Raw genomic sequence first — 23,674 nt, 5'->3', positions numbered from 1 at the left:
ATAATTTTTTTTTAAACAGTATTTCCTTTCCTTGAATATATATAACAAGGAATGTAAAACAATAAATGCATGCATTGGAAAGCTAGATTATCCTTCTTTCGATGTATGCCATTATATATCGATACCAATTGATGTAACAAGAACCTTCTGCCTTCAGATTTGTCTCATCATCGAAATTCATAATTTTTTTAAAAATAAATGCTGCGTCTGTTTTCCCAGAACTCGAGGTCCTACGAAGACGATGATTACGTTCTTTTCGAATCTTCTAGCATCTTGTTATTTCTTTGATCCTTCTCACGAATAAGCGATACTTCGAAACAAATCAGCCAGTTCATCGAAAAATGTTCAGAGGATTGTCGTATCGTGAAAATATGATTTTCTTTTTTGTAGCAATTACATGGCAGAATTTCCTGGAAACTCTTTCAACTATCGAGTGAAATCTGACCTATCAATTATGAAATATCAATATTTTGTGAATTTTTTCAATCTTCCAATGAAAGAACGATTCCTTTCATGTTTTTATGGCTTGTTACTTTGCAGTTTAATTCATAATTTCCCTAAATTATATTCTATACAACATTATGAGCAAGAGCCTAAAAGCTTCTGACATATTTCGTGTTATGTATGGGCTTTCACATAGGTAATTTCGTTCAATGCATTCTTGGTTGTTATATAGAAATCCTGTTTCTGATCGAGAGCAATAAATGTTATCAAGTGCAAAAGTTAGTGAACTGGAGTGGTGTGATATTCGTCCTCTAGGGCATATAGTTTCTCTGCTGCATTATAACCCTTCCATTGTGACAGAAGCGGGTAAATAGTTGGCAAATTAGTGCAAAATTAATTTGGAAATCAAAGGGGTTATTTCGGTGTTCAAAGACCAGAATTCATAGTTTCTTAGATATTTTAGTCGGCCCCATTTACACTGAAGCAATTAAAACACTCCACTGCTCCACATTTTTCTTTGAGAAAATTTCACCAACAGGGAATTTGGGATTCACAGGGATTCATTCTCATGTACTCGAACTTGGAGTAATGTTGAAAACATTTGGAAAATTCCACGTAGAGATTCATCAAGCCAAGTAGCTTGGCATTTTAACCAACTACTTGTCTTGAAAATCAAGCCCGTGAAGAATTACATACTTGAGCTTGACTTGACTTGATTTTAGATATTTATTGCGCGACTTGATATCAAGCTACTTGATATTACTCGAGCTTGATATGCACGCGTCGCACAGCATATATTTCTGCAATCGCGCTTAGAATAAATAAGGGGATTCCTCGAGTGCCGAGAGACTGAAGCATTCGCTAGTGTGAGTTTATTAGTAGTTTTCTCACATTTCTATGAAATCTATTGGTGGATTTTGGTAATTTCAGAGTTATCTTTCCAAACTTGGCCAAAATGGCCAAGGATTTTTCATCAACGCCAGCATCTTCAGCTCCTGTTATAAGACAATTTTCCAGAGCTGCTCTTACAGTTACAAAAACCCGCAATAGGTTAGGCGACAAATATATAATGCCTCATGTGTCTTAGATCCTGGATAGAAAATTTTGAGATCAAACAAAGCCCGGAGATTTCTTAATATTCAGAAACTTAATTTTTTTTATTATTTTTATTTTGTTATGATTTATAGTGATTTATTCTATGTTTTAATTTCGAAGAAGTTGATATTTTCGGTTCTTTTATACAATGAGTTTAATAAATAAAAGTGTTTCTTGCAAGGTTCCTTTTCATTTCATCATTTTTCCATTGATTTGACACTACACAATAAAACTGTCTTAAATAAATTTGCTTGATATGAGTCAAGTACTTGACTTGAAATTAAGTCAAGCTCAAGCCAAGCCGCGAATTTCTAATTCCACGGACGCCTTCTTCAAATACAGGGTGAATTATGAACTGAACGAATTTTATTTTGAATGATGTCTGACTCAATTTTGATTGAAAACCAGTCTAAAATTATTATCCTATGGGTAAGCAATATTTGTCGCATAAAATTGTCTCATTGAAGATGCCATTAGGCCTCTGCCTGGTCCTTCGATGACGGATTTGTCATCATTGAGTCGAACCAGCGCTCATATTTTTTTTGCGTTGGTATTTTCGAACCCCGTATCTCGAAAACTAGTCATAGGATTGATACGAAAACTTCGAAAAAATTAACCGGTGAAAATTTTTCCATTAGGCCGCTGAGGAAATCCTTCAAAGGTTTTTTTTCATCCCATTATCACTCTGAACGTTTCACAGGCTCCCATTTTTCCATTCCAGCGATGCCAAAGGTCCATTATTAGAAATAATAAAGCAAAAAGCACTTCAAGTAATCTCGCAACTTTATTAAGCGTAGTTGCTTCTTAATCAACCTGTCTAAGAAGCTGGTAACTGATTCCTCAAACCCTCAGGACAACCCTAGCAGAAATATGATTGTCGTTGTAGGGAAAATTGATTATTTTCCTGGAACCAAATTATTTTGCGTGGAAATGCGGAATGACTCGGTTGGGTAATTCAGGATATAATTATACCTAAATGCAATTATGATTTTAATATTAAACGGGTCTATTTTCAGCTTCATCAAGTTTCAGTGCCAACCGATTCTGGCTGAACTAGACTATATTTGAAGTTATTATTTCGAAATGTAATAACCATTTATTTGAAGACAACAGCTTAAGCGCTTGAACCTTCAAACCGTTGAAAGTAGTTCGATTACTGCAAAGTGAAACTTATAATTACGTTCCAATATAATTGTAAAATTCTGGATTTTGTAAATGATTGAAATTTGGAGAAAAAAACGAAGGGTTTTCAATTTTATTTAATAAATTTGTTAATAATGTGTTCGTTCACCGCGATTATCTATACACCCCCCAACAAGTCTTGGCATTGATGCAATAAGATGGTCTATTTCTTCTTGAGGGATACTATCCCAAACTTCCTTTACTTCATGTCTCAGAGCCGCCAAAGTCCTTAGGGGCTGGGGTAACTTTCCAAGCCTTCTAACCCATGATGTCCCAAACATGCTCTATGGGCGAAAGATCGGGGGATCTGAGCGGCCATGGCAAAAGATTCACATGGGTCGCTTCGAAAAAGTTTGAACTAACTCTGGCAACATGAGGTCGGGCATTATCTTGCTGGAATATTGGATTCTCGAGTCGGTTAAGGTGAAGGAGAACATATGGCTTCACTATTTCTTGATGGTAACGCAGCGCTGTCATATTACCTCGAATAAAGACTAAAGGTGACCTGCTTGCATATGTAATAGCGCCCCATACTCTTAGACAGCGATCTTGAACCTCACGCTACCTACATATTTTGAGTAGACGCATGACTCTGGAATGTCTACATTTCCAATCATATCTTCCTTTGGCACATTCCCATCTTCTCTATTTAGAGGTTCGCGTATTGAGGTTTCCAATCTGTATTCGAAAATACACTACGCGACGTCTTTTTTACTCTATGTATTCAGTAATGTTTTGTTTGGTTGGTATTATGATTGCAGCCTCGAACTTGAATTCGTGTTCAAACAGTAAAATGAATATTTAGAAAGGTATTAAGTGCTGTTGCTTGATATAGTAAACAAAAATCTGATATTATTTGTTTCGGGATTTATTTGAGAATCGGATTTCCTATATATCAGCAGTTGCGATATTTTGGTCACGATTTGATTGTTTCTTCGTGATAAATTTAAGGTTTTGATATTTGAGAATTAGATGATCTGTCTTTCATTATATTCACCTTGTTGTTGAGGACATTGCTGTTTGCTGATTATTGAAATTGTCACCTTTTTCATTTTTCTTCCCTCTCGACAGATAATAGTATTATAACAGGTGTTTTTTTTAGAGGTATATAACTTTAAGATGGCATTACTGCTCAAGATGGCGACCGATTTAAAAGCTGTCAAGTGATTTATTCTCAGTTTGGTTTGGCAATTCATCATGAATAGACTCACGCCCGAACAACGCTTGCAATTAGTGCAATTTCATTTCTAAAATAATGGTTCTGTGCGGAATACGTATCGCGCACTACGTTCATTAGCGATGAAGCGCACTTCTGGTTGAATGGCTACGTCAACAAACAAAACTGCCGTATTTGGAGTGAAACTAATCCTCAAGTGTATGTCGAAACACCGTTACATTCAGAAAAACTGACTGTTTGGTACGCTTTATGGGCTGGTGGAATCATTGGATAGTACTCCTTCAAAAACGATGATGGCCAGAACGTTACAGTCAATGGTGATCGGTATAGAGCCATGATTACTAACTTTTTCTTTCCTGAATTGAACAACAATGGTGTCCAGGAGCTGTGGTTCCAACGAGACGGCGCAACATGTCACACAGCTCGTGCCACAATCGATTTATTGAAAGACACGCTTGGTGACCGCCTAATTTCACGTTTTGGACCTGTGAATTGGCCTCCAAGAACTTGTGATTTAACACCGCTAGACTACTTTCTGTGGGGCTATGTAAAGTCATTGGTCTATGCGGATAAGCCACAAACCCTTGACCATTTGGAAGACAACATTGGCCGTTTTATTGCTGATATACGGCCACAAATGTTGGAAAGAGTCATCGAAAATTGGACGTCCAGATTGGACTACATCCGAGCCAACCGTGGCGGTCATATACCAGAAATCATATTCAAAATGTAATGCCACAAGATTATCTTGTAGATAAATAAAATTCATGTCAATCGAATAATCCATTGTTGTTTTATTGCAATTTAAAGTTCTATAGCTCTAAAAAAACACCCTTTATATTGAACTGAGGTGGATGTAGTTTATTTTGTGTCTCTGGTTTGATAATTATCAAACCACGCTTGACAACATCTCATAACAGTAGTTGGATTTCTGTTCGTACGGTTAGCGATTTCTCGGAATGACAACCCCGCTTCCTGTAGACCAATAATTCGAGGTATTTCAAATAGCTGACTTAGCTGGCGATAAATTCCGCGTAAACGTTCTCTAGGCATTTTAACAACAACTAAAGATCGAGTTTGGATATTCTCGAACAATTGGTTTGTTTTGAAATATTTGAAAAAAATGACTACAATAATTAAGTAACAAAAATTGTTTACATGGAAAAACCTTCACGATTTTTTCTCCAAATTCAATCATTCACTCCTTGCTATACTATATATGTTTTACTAAAAAAATTTAAAATTTAAACAGCTCCTTCTGGATGTTGCAGTTTCTTTGTCAGTTAGTATATGAAGATGATGTTGGTATATGTAATAAGCTTCCATCAGTGGATAGTATCTCATAATAAATATACTTCCATCCAATCAAGAGATTCGTGATTCAGAAGCTTTTAACGTTCAACGTACCGTATTAAGTTCTGTAATTCCTCTCAAAATTGAAACATCACAATAAATGAAAAGAGGAAATATGGACCATTCTTTTTTCAGAAAATGAAAAGCCTAATAAAATGATAAAAGCATCCTGAATATACTAACTGTACTGGAATTTATCTGAAATTCTTGAGTTGCTCAACTGTGATCCTTCTCCAAATGCAATTACATCAAACTCGAATAAAGAAGCTCGTACAATTTTCTTCGATATCGCTTCAGATTGGAATTTATCATAATATTGTTCCTAAACTAAGAGAATCCTCCATTTTCTGCAATTTATTTTTCCCCTACTACAGTCCCCTGATACAACAAGGTTCGTCATCTTATTAAAAGTTTGGAGGATATTTCAAGTTAATAGATTTAGTGTTGTTTTAAGTTCGTTTGATAAATTCTGAAATAGATTTTAATTTTCATGGTTTGAATCATTTTGCGTGAAGGTTGTAAAATAGCGGTTTGGAGGTTCAAGGAAAATTTAGTGGAAAAATCATAAGACTGTGTATTTGAATAAACGCGTATATGCTTCTCTCCTTTTTTATTGAAACGGGTGCGAATGGCTTTTGAAATGAGAGCTTTATTCTGCATTCACATATGATCATTTCATCCGAATATGATACATCATTTTAAGGTTAATGGTCTATCTGACCCGCTATGTGTTCTCTAGTTACAGTAGTAACTATTTGGTCGGTTTACAAACAATTAGTTCGAATCATTTCCATAGTTACCTGAGTATTTGCCTAATTGGACTATTGTGAGCATCAGTTTAATTGAATTCTATTAATAGTTACCGGCTGATATGGAGATTGGGCTCAAATGAGGGGTAAATAATGTCAGTTCACCAACTTTGACTTCGGAGATGCTCAAATGATTTTTATCGAAACTGGAAATTGCAAGATAAAAAACAAAATGATTTTATTTTAAACGAATTTTTTGATCCAGTACTTGATTAAGTAATGGAGGTAACGAATGGAACACTTAAAGTTCATTTGTTGGGACGAAATATGACATTTCGACTTCATCCATTTAATGTGTTCTAGTCCTTTGATCGAATGTTATTCGAGGAAATCATTTCATTCTGATGAAAGCAACTTAGAGACGTAATTGAAAGAGAACTGCTTGAATTATGAATATTTTTCACTAATTCTGACAACACCAATGAATATTTCAACGGTTTATTTGTTGAAGGTAATCATGTGATCGTGAATAAACCAATACATATGACCAAATCCTTCACCATTTTGCAACAACAGATTTTATTTTACATCGAATGAATTTAATGAATAGTTAAAGTTTGTTGGTTGTGTTTTTCGTTAAAAAATATTATTGCTTGGCGTTTGGTTCCTAGAAGGATAATCATGGAATCGCTAAGAAAATTTGTACGAACATATAATGGACCACAATTATCGTAATAAATGTGACCGACACCTCCACCATTTTGCAACAAAAGTATCTGTTGCATCAAATGAATGATTTCAATGAATAGTTGAAGTTTTTTGATTGTGTTTTTCGCGAATGAATTTTAAGTTCATAAGGGAACAGTTATGGAATCGCTGAGATAATTCGAACAAGCATATAACGCTAGACAATCATCATTGAAAATAAATGTGACCGACTCCTCCACCATTTTGCAACAAAACCGAATAAGGGTAATGAGAAGTTGAAATTTGTTTGTTCCAAATGAAATTCGAACAACCCCACAAACAAAAGATTTTCCGTTGCACGAATAACTTTAAAGTTCAAATTTGTTCGTTGCATTTTCCGCCAATAAATTCGATTGTTTCACGTTTAATTCGTGGGGGGTGGGGGTTTCTCGAATAAAATTTCACAAAGCCATAAAGCGTCAGAATCCGTGTGGACTGCGATTGGTATGCGTGTAAGGAGTGGGGGGTGAGCGACAAATATTTGAGCAGTATTACGGCAACATTGGAACATATTTGCTTCCAGTTCACTCTACAGTTCAGTCCTCGGCCAAGCTCCTTCGAGTCTGGTCGGCTTTTCTCCCTCTGCTAGAACTTCGGGTGCAATGCACTAAACAGTTGTGCGATGTCTTCCAACAACCCCATATCGCTGTGTCTGCCCTCCGAGACTTCAGGGGGCAAGGAAATGGGATCTTCCTCATCTCCAAGAAGGGCCGTTAGCCCTTTATTGGAAGTTCGAAGACCTCACTGTACCCTGAATTGTGACAACTGCAACGCTATTTTGGAGGAACGCTTCAAGCACCTGAGTATTAAACAATTATATTCTATTGCATGAAATTTTATTTCCGGTTTCTAGTCTAGCTTTGATTTGAGGTTAGATTTCGAGTTTACCTATAGCACGTGCTTTATACGGTATGTAACTTTCTGCAGCCAATCATGATAACTGAATCTGTCCTACTAGCGTTCCAATGCAGGAACGTAAACGTAAACGGCTTTGTTATTGTTTTCGCTCGTTATATGTACAATGTGGCATACTTAACAAGTTCATTATGAGTTTGGAACTCGCACAATAGATCGTTGATTAAATTTAATCTATTATTGAATCAAATTTTTCATTTTCGCTCTTTCAAACAACCTATTAGAATTTTGACCAATTTAATGTGTTGATTGATATATATATTTTTGGAATAGTTTTGATCTGATTTTTAAGAAAAAAATTCATAAAAACGACTTAATTCACTGCTTATGTCTGCTCTGAAAATTCATAGGAAATCTGTTCGAGAAGCAAAAATAGAAACCATAAAAAATTAAGCGATAAATTCTATGAATTCCTTTTGAAAATTTTCTAAGATTATTCAAAATTCGATAATAGAGTATACATAATTGCTCGTCTCGTGAGATATTTGCCCTGCAATAAAACTCAATTTTCGTAGATAATGTATAATTCGATGTATTTTGCAAAATATATGCTTTATAAAAACGAGATCCAATGTTACGAAATCATTCTGCATAAAATTATCTGAGTTTGCAATATGAGTTTCGTAACCCAAAATTGTTTTTAGTCATTAGGAAACTAATAAGATATACAGGGTGATTCATCTATTAGACTTTTATAAAAAACTAATCATAATTTCGAGCTGAAAATTTGCATATTGGGGTTTGAGACAATTATCTCTCTCCTTAAAATATTTTCAGATCTCTACAACTTCCGGTTATACCGGAAACATACTACTACTTCCTTATTTCAAATGGCACACTCAGTATATTATTGCATCATTAGATAGCTTTTTTTGGCAATAATTTCTACAATATGCCATGCTCAGGGTAAGAACTCAACAGTTCTTGAGTTATTAGGATTCTTATGAAAAAAATGGTGACGAGGGGGACTCACATTTTTTTTGAATTTTTCAGCAGAAAAAGCTTTTTTCGAAAATTTACCTTTTTCCTTTTCGATTCTGCAAATATGTATTATTATAAGACTGTTTGCGGTTTGGACCAAAAATGTACGAAAAAGCTTTTTCTACTGAAAAATTTAAAAAAAATGCGAGTTCTCATCTCCTCATTTTTTTCATAAGAATCCCATTAACTCAAGAACCCTTGACTTTCCACCTAAGGTATGGCATATTGCCGAAATGATCATCAAAAAAGCTATATAAAGATTCAATAATATACTGAGTGTGCGATTAAAAATTAGGAAGTTGTTTTCTGTTTCCGTTATAAATGGAAATTTTAGAAATCTGAAAATATTTTAGGGAGGAAGATTATCGTTCCGAACCCCAATATGCAAATTTTCAGCTCAAAATTATCATTATTTTTTCATAAACGTCTAATAGGCCATCCCGGTGAATCACCCTGTATATAGCATGTATATATTTATTGTTACAAAATGGCGAAGGAGCCAGGTTGTATTCTGAAGTAGTGTATTCACGATAACTCTCGAGAGGAACGTAATCAAGAATTTTAAAGGTAGGTCAAGGATCCGAATATCTCGCATAAGTCCGTCGGATGGTTTTGTAGTTATGCTTTTATGAAATTTTGTTTTCTCAATAACTTGAAGAATATCGATCCGATGTAATTGAAATTCAGAATTGAGTTGCACAATAGTGCAACGATGACTTATTAAAAATTTAGTAAGGATTTTAGAATTTCTCGTGAAAATAATTGAAGGAAAACTAATATGAACAAGCCGTTTGCTGTTCATAGCCATTCTCAGATAATATAACAGGTCTTCTCAATTCATTTTGTAAACATTTATTGATTTACAGCATCGATATCTTCGTGTTGAAAATTGAAAATCAAATTTTAAGAATTTCTCAATCGAAAAGAATGAAATGAAGGAATTTTAAGACTTTGAAGTTATTCTGTTGCCCTTATAAATTGGTACATTCCAGATTCAACCTGTCATGCCTTGACCCAATGACATGAACGAAATTTATGACATTTCCGCATCCCAAATCTACTTGAACTTTATTGGTGGCTCCTTAGTTCTCTCTAGCACCAATTTTTTTTCCTACTATCAGCCCTCGCTGCCGAAGACAATGGCCATATTCATCACTCCCGAAGGATCGAAAACCGTTCTGGAGAGTCGGTCCCAGTCGGAAATCTAATTTTCATGAAATTTAAATCATAGAACTTCGACAAAGACCTCTCAGGAGGAAATCGATAGTTGAAACCCTTCGTCTCATCTAATTTTCATCTGTTTTTAAGACTGGTGATGTACTTCCTAAAGAGATCACCATCCAGGGAACTTACAGCTAGTTTTTCATTCACCATTCTGTAACAGTCATTTCTATGTTCTTGGGATTTGATGACTAGGTTTTTCAGCCCTCAAAACCATCGGATAGTTGATGTACCAAAGCAATAGATAGGGATTCACGGCTTGGCTTGATTTTTAAACTTCTTGGCTTGAGCTTGACTTGAGATCTACTCAAGTTCAAGTCAAGTAATAGTTTTTCAATATCGGGCCAAGTATCTTTTTATTAAGTATTTGACATTGAAAAACTATTACTCAACTTGAACTTGAGTTGGTTTCAAGTCAAGCTCAAGCCAAGTAGTTCTCTTTATCTGATCTCTAATCCACAGCAAATGATTCGATGAACAAACTTAGTTATTCCAAAGTTCCAAAACCAAAAAATATAATCGAATTTTTTCGATTTCATGCATAGGTATCTTTCGGAGAACTGGTTAATTTTTAAAATTTTTCGGTTATTGCAGAAAGGGTTGAAGAAATGTCAATACACAAGATAGAAAACACAATTTTGGTTCGGTTTGAGGTTCATGGCCGGAAGACGCAGTATTCATTTTGAAAATAATTGGAAATTCAAACGAACACAACGATTTCATCAAAAATTTTTGCAATAATCTTCGTGATGTTCTTCTTTAACTTCTTTAACCACAATTCAAACGTTCAAAGAACGAACTGAGAATAAAATTAAAATAATAAACCTCTAAGTGTTTTGTCCATCTGCCTACCATGATAGGTTCATTCCTCCATAATTTATGGTATACCAAAAGTGGGTATATCAAATATGATTCATCTATAATGTAACAACCCAATTGGTTAAATTAATTACAATCGCAAATGTTTGGAATAATATTCACGATGGTCCTAATGATCACATCATCATGTATGGCTCATATGACATTCTATGTATCGATTGGAATGGCTTTTGAATGCAAATCCATAACTTTCTGGTAATAACAGTGATAACTGAAATGCAAACTCGAAGTCTTTGGTCGAACACAATTAATTCATTTTGATTATTTTAAATTAATTGCATATGGCGATAATGAATATTTCGATAACATTCAGGTAATCTGATTATGCTCCAACGAGGTAATTACTGAGATTGAAGGTAACATGTAGTTCGTAGGTTCACTTATAATTTCAACATTTCCCACTAAAGCAATTTGCTTAGGAATTTCTGATTATCAGAACCTCGCGCTATCTACATATTTTGAGTAGACGCATGACTCTGGAATGTCTAGATTTCCAATCATATCTTCATTTGGCGCATTCCCATCTACTCTATTTAGAAGTTCGCGTTTTAAGCTTTCCAATATGTATTCAAAAATACACTACGCGATGTCCTTTTTACTCTATGTATTTAGTAATGTATTGTTTGGCTGGTATTATGATTGCAGCCTCGAACTTGAATTCGTGTTCAAACAGTAAAATGAATACTTAGAAAGGTATTAAGAGCTGTTGCTTGATACAGTAAACAAAAATCTGATATTATTTGTTTCGGGATTTATTTGAGAATGGGATTTCCTATATATCAACAGTTGCGATATTTTGGTCACGATTTGATTGTTTCTTCGTGATAAATTTAAGGTTTTGATATTTGCGAATCAGATAATCCCTTCTGTCGTTCATTATATTCACCTTGTTGTTGAGAACATGGCTGTAGGTATAATGATTATTGAAATTATCAGCTTTTTCATGTTTCCTTTCTCCCGACGGATAATAGTATTCTATAATATGAAATGAGGTGGATGTAGTTCATTTTGTTCACCATATAGTAAACAATTTTCAAACTTCGCCAACTTCGCTTAGTGTGTGTGGACTTGTCATGAAAGTTGTATTGTAATTCTCAAAATGAAAATCATTCCGTAGTCATGAATTTAACAGGCCAATTGAAAGTTCCCCGATCTACCATAGAAAAACACATTTTTTTGGCAATATTCGATTTTATTATTCAACATATTTGCCTTCGAGGGCGATACAGAGATTATACCGATCTTCCAAATTTTCGATACCATTTTTCTAGTACGATTTGTCTTTCGCTTCAAAAAAGGGCTCAGTTTCGGCGATTACTTCTTCATTGGTGCTAAATTTCTTTTCAGCGAGCATTCTTTTGAGGTTTGAGAATAGGAAAAAGTCGCTGGGGGCCAGATCTGGCGCATACGGTAGATACAGAAGCAATTCGAAGCCCAATTCATGCAATTTTGCCATTGTTTTCATTGACTTGTGACACGGCGCATTATCTTGATGAAACAGCATCTTTTTTCTTTCAAACGGGTCCGTTTTTAAACAATTTCACGTTTAAATTTATTATACCACTCCCTGGTGCAGACCCCGGAAACTCTTCTTGTATTCAAAAAGTAATATTTTTTCAGCTCACGAAATTCTTTTTTTTCAAATAACAAAAGTAGCTACACTCACAACGCAATATGTCACAAAATAATGGTCGGAATGCTGTCAAATTTTGACACGTATCGTTTGAGGGTTGGTACTAACTAAAAATCATATGGATTTGATACTAGCACCGCCATCTGTGCATCAGACCGGGGACTTTTCAATTGGCCTAATAATTTTCGAATTTTATATCTTCAAGCCAGTATCCCGGTAACATTTTGTTCTTCAATTCGTAGATCAGATCAAATATTTTGAATGCTATTCACGAAAAGTGTTAGCTCTAATCAATCTCAATACTTTCAACATTTAAATCAGTATTCAGATCTTTTCATCTATTACATTTTAGAATTATCCTCACACCTTTCTTTCGTTACTTTCCGATATGATATTCATGTAAATTTTATTTTCCCCGATAACGTGGGAATTTCCCATCGATTTTTCGATGCCCCATTTTTTTTGTATTGTGAGGAACGTATATGGGTCATAGTTTTCTTTTGAGCCTCTTATACGAATTTCCATTTCGGAGAAGCACAACGATGTTTCTGTTCGAAACCTATTTGAATTCATCAAAGGGTCTAAAGATATTCCCCAAAGAAAATTCTAATTCCACATACGAAGTGAATTTTTTATCATATCAATTTAAGGATTTTCGCAGAAGAGGATTATCCCGTTGGTTGCATCCAGTTACTTGAGTGAAATCCGTTTCTGCGATAAAACGCTTGAAAATAAAGCCGATGGTTGTCTAAAAGAACTTGTACAGATACAAACAATTTTGTTTTTCACGTAGTGATCGAAGAAATTGCTCACAGTAAGATTTATAATTTTGTCATTTTGAAAAACGAAAAAAGTAATCTTCTAAAATGATATTATTTGTGATTATATCTAAAGTTCCCAAATCTGATTAGGATGTGATTTTGAAATGAATGTAGGATTCGTGTTATCAGCCCCAGAGACATACTTCGTTTGGAACAATATACAGTCTTGGAATGTGGCTCCATACGTGACGGCATTAACTGAAGTATTTGAAGCTTTAGTGCGAAGTGAAGAAATATAAGTATGCAGGAGATGTTATTAAGCGAAATTACATGACTTGAATATTCAACTAGAATGAAGGAGAGGAGCAGTCTCCAATTTTTCTGATATCTTAAATGAATTTTAAATTATAGTTCGATATTACTTAAATCACAGATTGGAGTGTAAATATAATAATGACTTGCTGAAGAGATTCGGTTGCATTCTTCACCATAATTAATAATAAATATAAAGCGTCTTTACCTAACGAATTTTCTGTTCTTTTACCTACAATAGGATTACCCTGATAATAATCTTCTGTCCTGGAAAAGATAAGTTCTCTTTGATTATAATGAGGATGAAACATCTCTTTGATTGAATCTTTTCAGGCTGAGAACCTCAGATTATCCTCTTATAATTTTTGTCTTTTTTTGTGAAGTGGTATTTCATTATCAGAAATGATCCACAATATTGAATTTCATTTAGTCCACCCACACGTTCACCTGTTTTAAATTATAATGAGGTTTTTGTTGGGAAAATACCACTCATTTCTGGTTTCACATTGAAACAATACAGGCGACAGTTACAAAACTTTCTAACATAGATCGACAGAGTGGCCTAGACCTTGGTGCGCTTTATGGGCTGGTGGAATCATTGGTCCGTACTTCCTCAAAAACGATGATGGCCAGAACGTTACAGTCAATGGTAATCGGTATAGAGCCATGATTACAAACTTTTTCATTCCTGAATTGAACAACCATGATGTCCAGGAGCTGTGGTTCCAACAAGACGGCGCAACATGTCACACAGCTCGTGCCACAATCGATTTATTGACCGACACGTTTGGTGACCGCCTAATTCCACGTTTTGGACCTGTGAATTGGCCTCCAAGATCTTGTGATTTAACACCGCTAGACTACTTTCTGTGGGGCTATATAAAGTCATTGGTCTATGCGGATAATCCACAAACCCTTGACTATTTGGAAGACAACATTCGTCGTGTTATTGCCGATATACGGCCACAAATGTTGGAAAAAGTAATCGAAAATTGGACGTCCAGATTGGATGTAATGCCACAAGATTATCTTGCGGATAATGGATCATGTCAATCGAATAATCCATCGTTGTTTTATTGCAATTCAAAGTTGTATAGCTCTAAAAAAAACACCCTTTAGAACATCTTTTCCGAAACGCTCAACGCTTATAAAGATTACGTGGATTAGAGTATGGACTACAACTTCAGTACAGCGATTATCGCTGCAATTGATTTGAGTACTGATTACCTTGTATCGAATGCACGAAAAAAGACGAAATTCCTTTGAAGAACTAATGCGAATAAATTCTCGGACCCATTCATATCAATTCTCCATTTGCGAATCTTCTTCTGAATAAAACATTGTTTGATGGAAGGAATCTGATGCTTCGTTTAATTGCACATCGCTTCTAGTGACGAATGATTTGATCGAACTGAATTGGTTATTCAATGCGAGTTGGACGTTCGGGAAATTGGTGAAAATCTGGTGTCGACGTAGTAGAGGAGCTAATTCCTCAAATGAACATGCAGGGTGGATGAAATGAGAGATGGCGTTGAGTATTTGCGGTATAGAGAACATCCTAGGCGCCGAAATGGCTGTGAATAGTGATTTGTAGTTTTTATAGGCTTGTAAATGTGGACCATTACACTGTATTCAACATAGGATATAGGTACATTGGGAGTTGGTGCTGTATAATATATTTAATGGGAGAATTACTTTCTCGTTAGAGTATTGACGAATATAGTTGTGACATGTGGGGCTTTTTTATCTTATTCAACGATTGTACAACGTTTACACATTGGCTTCATTTTAATTTTTTCAGTAGCTACTATTCAGTTACAATATACAAATCAATTCTTGTTCGAATTCTCATTCATGAAATCTTAACTCAAAACTTCCTGGTCTTTCTTTGTGTTCAAAATGTATGATTTCAAATTTCCTTTCTTAGTAATCATAATAAAGGGTGTTTTTTTTAGAGCTATAGAACTTTAAATTGCAATGAAACAACGATGGATAATTCGATTGACATGAATTTTATTTATCCACAAGATAATCTTGTGGCATTACATTTTAAATATGATTTCTGGCATATGACCGCCACGGCTGGCACGGATGTTGTCCAATCTGGACGTCCAGTTTTCGATGACTTTTTCCAACATTTGTGGCCGTATATCGGCAATAACACGGCGAATGTTGTCTTCCAAATGGTCAAGGGTTTGTGGCTTATCCGCATAGACCAATGACTTTACATAGCCCCACAAAAAGTAGTCTAGCGGTGTTAAATCACAAGGCTTGGAGGCCAATTTACAGGTCCAAAACGTGAAATTAGGCGGTCACCAAACGTGTCTTTCGATAAATCGTTCGTGGCACGAGCTGTGTGACATGTTGCGCCGTCTTGTTGGAACCACAGCTCCTGGACATCATGGTTGTTCAATTCAGGAATGAAAAAGTTAGTAATCATGGCTCTATACCGATCACCATTGACTGTAACGTTCTGGCCATCATCGTTTTTGAAGAAGTACGGACCAATGATTCCACCAGCCCATAAAGCGCACCAAACAGTCAGTTTTTCTTGATGTAACGGTGTTTCGACATACACTTGAGGATTAGCTTCACTCCAAATGCGGCAGTTTTGTTTGTTGACGTTGCCATTCAACCAGAAGTGCGCTTCATCGCTAATGGACGTAGTGTGCGATACGTATTCCGCACAGAACCATTATTTTCGAAATAAAATTGTTTGAATAAAATGATTCAAGTTAGTAAAATCAGAGAATTCCATCATAAGGTATACTCAATGAAATTTGTAAAGCCCTTGTTTGTGCATCTTGAAAATTGATGATAAATACTGCATGGGTAAGAAAAATTCATACCTAGTATATCACTGGTTCAATATTTTTGTGTAGAAAGCTTCCAAACAATGCTAACGAAAGAATAAAATAATTAAATTTTGATGGCACTCACTGTCATGTGATGAAAGCACTTCTGTTGGAAAAACTTTTTATATATGAGTAGATAATCAATTGTGTTTGACAGCGTTGAAATCTCATTTGTATTATTGAATTTTTATATAGTGCGGAAGTAACTAAGTACAAATCTACAATACAATTATTCCTTAATAATATATGGCTTTATTGATCGAAAACTGCGCTTCAACCTTTAATTAAAAAATTCATATAGATGTGTTATAATAATATTATTTCATCAAGCATTCATCAAGTTTTCATTTTGTTATGCATTCCGATTGGAATATGAAAGCATTTTTCCCCATTGTTGATGGATATGTCATAATTTTTAAATTGATTTTCAATTCAATTTGTGACTGGATATGCTCTAGGGAAAATAGTCGGTTTTGAACGATTCCCAAATATAAAACTGGGTAGGTATCACGTTACTTCGTTCGAACAGCAGCTTATGACACGTCGATACATGGCAAATATTATTCAGGCTAGAATTTCTCCACTATATTATTGGGCATTATTGACATTATTGATTGCATTCCACAAATTATCACTCAAATCCCGAAATAATTCATTTGAATTCGAGAACACGATGCATTTCAAATCAAATCAACGCAAAACCCGGAATAATCGAATACGAAATATACATATCCGTTTGAATTTTATCGTTAATTTTTGGCCAATGGTCTCCAAGGAATTTTATATGTCCAATTTTCATTCATATATTGTTAATAAATATGCAAATAAGCACTTAAAATTCGAATAATTCAATGTAAGCACTTGATTGGACGAACTTGCGATGACGTCAGTATCAAATGCATTCGATATTGCCTCTTTAGAAAATTCGAATTAGAAATTTTGTACGGCCAATTTTCATTCATATATTGTTAATAAATATGCAAATAAGCACTCAAAATTCGAATAATTCAGTACGATAAGGACTCGATTGGACGAACTTGCGATGACGTCAGTATCAAAATCATTGGATATGGCCTCTTTGGAATACTCGAATTAGATATTTTGTATGGCCAATTTTCATTCACATATTGTTAATAAATATGCAAATAAGCACTCAAAATTCGAATAATTCAATACTATAAGGACTTGATTGGACGAACATGCGATGACGTCAGTATGAAATTCATTGGATATTGCCTATTTGGAATAATCGAATTAGACATTTTGTATGTCCAATTTTCATTCGTATATTGTTAATAAATATGCAAATAAGAACCTACTTAAAATTCGAATAATTCAATACATAAGCAGTTGATTGGACGAACTTGCGATGACGTCAGTATCAAATTCATTCCATATTGCCTCTTTAGAATAATCGAATTAGAAATTTGTATGTCCAATTTTCATTCATATATTGTTAATAAATATGTAAATAAGCACTTGATTGGACGAACCTGCGATGACGTCAGTATGAAGTAAACACATGTGGCATTTTCAACATTATCGTTTATATAAGGTGTAATGAAAAGAAATCCATTATTTTTGTATGAAAAACAAGGCCTTAATTAAACCATAGTTCTAATGATACGATTTAGGTCGACAAATTTGCGTCGTTTTGTTCTACGACTTGTTGCCATTTTGAAGGTGATATAATTAGCCCTCTATCATAGAAGCCCGCGTTCCTATTGGTTGAGACAGTTAATTTTCCGAGTTAACAGTTGTGCCGTAGGGAAGCAGCTCAAAGTAGATAATTGCCTGACAATCCCACCAAACACACAGCAAAGTCTTCCTGAATTGGCCACCGTTTCCGCCGGCTTACTGCGTTTCGACCACGACCGTTTTCACTTGACGTTGTCGTAATTGAACCACTTTTCATCAACAGTCACTAATTGCTTCGATTTTGTTGCGATTCAGTAGCGATTCGCAGATGGAAATTCGGTGAATGAGGTTTTTTTGCGTTTACTCGTGTGGTAGTCACACATCGAGCTTATTGTTGAGACCAGCCTTGAGAAAATAGTTTCAAACGGTTTTTTTGTCCAATCTTTAGCTCTTGAGCAATCAAACACTGGTTACATGACGGTTAAACTTGACAATGTCCAGGATTTTATCGAAATTTTCGAAAATTGGCCTTCCAGTGCATTTTTGACATCGAAATTAACGGAATTAGATATTAGCTACTACAGTATCTGAACCATAAACTCTATCTACATTTACATCTGCCTGACTTGCATTTTATTCTTTGTCGAAGGACTCTAAAATATAACGCATTTTCTCTTTCTAATGTCCATCCTTGACACGCGCTCGAATTGAACTGAGTGGACCAATCACAAAACTGTCACAGAAGTTTTTGTAGTACGAAATATCATCTTTTTAACGCCATATAGTGCAACCCGATCGGACTCATACAACGCGAAGTGCAGATACCAAAGCCATCTATTGTAAAAATAATGGTTTTTACTACACCTTATATCAACAAGTGACCTCACTGACTGTGAAATTGAATTGAGGCGGTCTTGAATTCCATTTTAACTTGCTATTTCACAAGGAATGATTATGTGAATTGAAAATCAATAATTCAATGAAGATATAATATTTAAAAGAACGTTTTCAGCAAATAGAAAACTGAAAAATGTAGAATGCAGCAAATTACTCCTAGTTCAATGTGCCATGGAGAGTGCAACAGGTGTTTTCATTTTCAGAGGTCGTCGAGAATGTACGTAACGGTTCAAGCAGCAACAATAACGGCGAACAGTTAAGACCTTCTCTAGAGGGCGCCACGTGTGATGATGAAGTTGCCCAGCTAATGAGAAAATGCTGGAATGAAGACCCCGGAGACAGACCAAACTTCACTAATATCAAGAATAGACTGAAAACGATGAACAAGTGAGTAAATAAATATCTGTACGTGCACAGTGTTCTCTTGGAAATTTACTCGAAGAATTTATATCGTCTACGTTCTGCCTTGTTAGCTTTTCTAGGATGCTTTTGAAACTGTTGGATAATCTTCTCGAATGATATTTCATTTTTACTTATAAAAACACCTTATAAGAAAATTCTAAGAGGCCTTATTTCAATGAAATAATAGGCCAATTGAAAAGTCTCCGGTCTACCATAGTAAAACAGATTTTTTTGGCAAAATTCGATTTTATTATTCAACATAGTTGCATTCGAGGGCGATACAGCGATTATAGCGATCTTCCAACTTTTCGACACCATTTTTGTGGTACGATGTGTCTTTCGCTTCAAAATAGGCCTCAGTTTCGGCGATTACATCTTCATTGGCGCTGAATTTCTTTCAAGCGAGCATTCTTTTGAGGTCTGAGAACAGGAAAAAATCGCTGGGAGCCAGACCTGGCGAATACGGTGGATGCAGAAGCAATTCGAAGCCTAATTGATGCAATTTTGCCATTGTTTTCATTGACCCCGGAAACTCTTCATCAAGCCAAGATTTTGCTTCGACTGTATTTTTTCCCTTCAAAAAGCAATATTTTATCAACATGAAATTCTTTTTTTTCCATCTTTTTTCAAATAACAAAAGTAGCTACACACACAACGCAATATCTCACAAACTAATGGTCGGACTGCTTTCAAGTTTTGACACGTATCGTTTGAAGGTTGGTACTAACTAAAAATCATATTGATTCAATACTAGCACCGCCATCTGTTTATCAGACCGGGGACTTTTCAATTGACCTAATAATCGCAGTAAGCTATTGATAATTCATCTTTCTTCAAGACACTGCGTGGATTAAATGTTGACGTAGAAAAGATTTTGACATTATGTTTTTATCCTGTAAGAAAACAAGCAACTTATCAGAAGATAGCAAGTTCTGATTCGCGTACGAAAGTTTGTGAATAACTTCGAAAGAAGTTCAGCTTGTGGTGTGAATACAAACACCAATTCATTTTGCACATGTCTATAGGCATATCAAGAGTTCTAAATCTATTTTCATACAAGGAATCTTTCAAGATATGGTCCACCAGAGATGAAAGTTCGTAAATCAGATTCTGTTAGAGTTCTAGGGGAAGTCCAGAATATTCCCATTCCGATATAAAGTTTTCGTTATCCCTCTGATTTAATAAACTTTTGCCAGGTGCATCTGCTTTCTGAGAATGATAAATTCGGTAGATGTATTCGTTTATTTCAGTAAACTGAATCAGCGAATATTTTTCCTACAGAAAAAATATGTCACAGACTAAGATGTTTTCCTTTTCATCATATCATCGTCTCTTCCAATTGGGGAATTATTTCAATCCACTTTTTCTGTTGGATTTAGTTTTGGCTAAATGCGATGATGCCTCTTCAAATACTTGATATAAAATTCTAACATTCATTTAATGCTTGGCGGAGCAGTTTCAAAATATAAAAAGACAACTGTAAAGCTCTCCAAGCTGCTGCTATTATCTCACCGTTCTTTTTGTCACAGATTATTTCTCTTTCTGTCGCGCTTTCCGGGACTTCTGTGTCATGAATGATTCCAGTTTTTACAGCTCAATTGCCTCAAATATACTCGCTTTGTATATGATTTTCCACAAGTTTTTGTATTGAATTGTAATTGAACACAAGGCATAGTATATTGTGCAACCTCTGGCGAAAGTGAGTAAAAGGACTTTCTCCATATGTTGTACATAATACTTTTCCTACAACTGCACAAATTTGAATGATACATAGGCGAGGCTTTATTGTAACGAACTGGTTATACATCAATGATTCAAATTATTGTCCATCGCTGGCCACTACTTTCTCCCATATTTCGGGCAGCGTACGAATCCCGCGTTGAAAAAACTGGTCATCTTTTGAAGCAATCCAAGAATCGATCCAATTTGTTACTTCTTCATAAGTCCGGAAGTGCTGGTCAGCCAGGCCGTGTGCCAATGATCGAATCAACTGATAGTCCTAGGAAGCAACGTCTGCAGAATACGGCTGTGGGGTAGGACTTCCATTTCGACGTTTCTAAGTATGTCTTGATCACTTTCGCAACATGGGAACGAGCATTGTCATGCTATAAAATCAATTTTCCATGTTTCACGTTGTATTGCGGCCGTTTGTCTTTCAATGCTCGGCTCAAATGCATTAATTGCGTTCGAAAACGATCTGCCCTTGATTGTTGGTTTTAACATCTCATAATACACTGAGCCGAGCTGGTCCCACCAAATACTGTTTTTGAAACGTTGAAACCACTCTCGGCACGTTCTTTCATTAAAAGTGGCCTCAACATAGGTATTTGAGAGCATTCGATGAGCCTCTACAAACCTGTTTCAGGGATTGCGATGGCAATTTTGTGAACAATCTGCTTCAGCGTATGGAACAATACGCCAACAACTTGGAGGTGCTCGTTGAAGAGCGCACCGTGGACTACATGGAAGAGAAACGCAGATGCGAGGAAGTTCTCTATCAGCTGTTGCCGAAGAGTGTCGCCCAACAGCTAATAAGTGGCCACGAGGTGCAGGCTGAGAATTTCGACAGTGTCACCATCTACTTCAGTGATATTGTCGGATTTACCATGCTTGCTGCACAAAGCACTCCTTTTGAGCTTGTCGAGTTTCTAAACGAGTTGTATACTTGTTTTGACTCGATTATCGGGAATTTCGACGTATACAAGGTGAGAGTTTTTTTATTATTATTGATCTGTTCATAGAATGACAGAAACGTTTAGCTATTCTTACAATTACCTCAATATAAAATGAACTATCAGAATAAATATTGAGTAGCATCAAAAGCAACCTACAGTACAGGGTGTCCCAAATTCGATGCTCACTGAAAGTATGTGGAGAACTATAAGACTCAGAGAAAAAATCTTCAAGGATCTCCGATCTCTTTTTTCGAAATAATAAGATATCAGAAAGCAGATCATATATATCATGATTTGGTCTCAAGTTACAGAGCCTTTATGAAAAATGAGCGTGTCCAATTTGAGAATCACTAACTTCTCTAACGAATCAGAACGAATCAGATATATTTGATCTACATTGTATATCTCGAAAAAAGAAAAATCGTGTAGTTCTTGAAATGCTTTCAGTGGGCATCTCTTTTGGGACATCCGAAGTATATACAGAAGTATACAGGGTTAGAACTATTTAGAGGGGCACTACAGGGATATCGAAAACCGTTAGAGATACAGGATGGCTTGAATTACAAAAAAGTTGCGTTATTTAGGGATAAGTGTGTTAGTGTGAACAGATCGGATATATCTCCAATGGTTCCCGAAATATCTCGAAAAAACTGAAAGTCGAGACTTTCTTTTTTTCTGCATAACTCATTTGTTTCTGGAGATAACTTCACGAAATTCAATCCAATATAAAGATTCTAATGGTGTCGTCACCTTTTTCCTCTAACGGTTTTCGATATCCCTGCAGTGCCCCTAATAGTTCTACCCCTGCAAAGTACTTGTTTAGGTGGTTGGTCCTTTAGGCTCCAGAGGGCGTGATAATCCCCTTGTTAAAATATTCCTTTCCTCGAAGTCATACTGAATCCAATTCGTAAGAAGTAGCTAAACTATCCGATGCGAAGTGACCATTCCGTTTCAGGTTGAGACAATAGGGGATGCTTACATGGTCGTTTCCGGTTTACCGGAGAGAAATGGCAATAATCACGCGCGCGAAATCGCAAGAATGTCGCTGGCAATGCTGGAACAGGTCCGTAAGTTCAAGATAAAGCATCGTCCCAGCGACGAACTGAGACTTAGGATCGGTTTGCATTCCGGCCCTTGTGCTGCCGGCGTGGTCGGGCTTAAGATGCCGAGGTATTGCCTCTTTGGTGATACAGTTTGTACAGCATCGCGAATGGAGTCGACTGGAGAGCCGTCGAGAATTCACGTCAGTCACGTGACCAAAGCAATCCTGGATTATTTCGGCAGCTTCGATCTGGTTTGCAGAGGGAAAGTTGAAATGAAGGTAGGCAATTTTTTTTTGACCGATATTCAATATTTGTTCGGTGAGATCTGTTCCGATAATCGCTTGTGGTAATTGGAGATTTTGTGGATAGATTGTTTTAATATACAGGGTGGCCACTTTTTTAATGGGATTGTATTGGTAACTTTTAAACCATAAGAGTTAGAAGGTCGGTCAAATGGAGAAAAAGTTGCATGCATAGAAGCATTATCAAGCAGTTCAAACAAATCGAGATTATCAGGCCGGTTATTGAGATATCATAAGAAAAGTAAATTATGTCATTTTGATTTTTCTTTTTTTCCCACTTTATTTCAAATATTATCAAAAAATGTTACAGGAATTTTTTATTCGACAGTAAATTATCCTCAATTTGACGTAATCAGATTTCGTATCCAACGTTTCGTACTCTCTGGGCCACCCTCAACCTCACTTTTTTCAAT

General features: G+C 35.7%; 1 protein-coding gene across 2 annotated transcripts in view; it reads left to right on the top strand.

The window, feature by feature from the left end:
* Window positions 1-23,674, top strand: part of LOC123685744 (atrial natriuretic peptide receptor 1-like) — a 71,050-nt gene that overhangs the window by 36,175 nt on the left and 11,201 nt on the right. For both annotated transcript variants that reach the window (XM_045625600.1, XM_045625601.1), the window contains 3 exons: window positions 19,043-19,226; window positions 21,607-21,946; window positions 22,872-23,237. In XM_045625600.1, coding sequence (XP_045481556.1) covers window positions 19,043-19,226; window positions 21,607-21,946; window positions 22,872-23,237 — 890 coding nt within the window. The remainder of the gene's footprint in view (window positions 1-19,042; window positions 19,227-21,606; window positions 21,947-22,871; window positions 23,238-23,674) is intronic.

This window comes from Harmonia axyridis, chromosome X (genome assembly GCF_914767665.1).
Source record: "Harmonia axyridis chromosome X, icHarAxyr1.1, whole genome shotgun sequence".
Taxonomy (NCBI): Eukaryota; Metazoa; Arthropoda; class Insecta; order Coleoptera; family Coccinellidae; genus Harmonia; species Harmonia axyridis.
The sequence above is the reverse complement of the archived record's forward strand: the minus strand, read 5'-3'. Positions and strand labels throughout refer to the sequence as shown.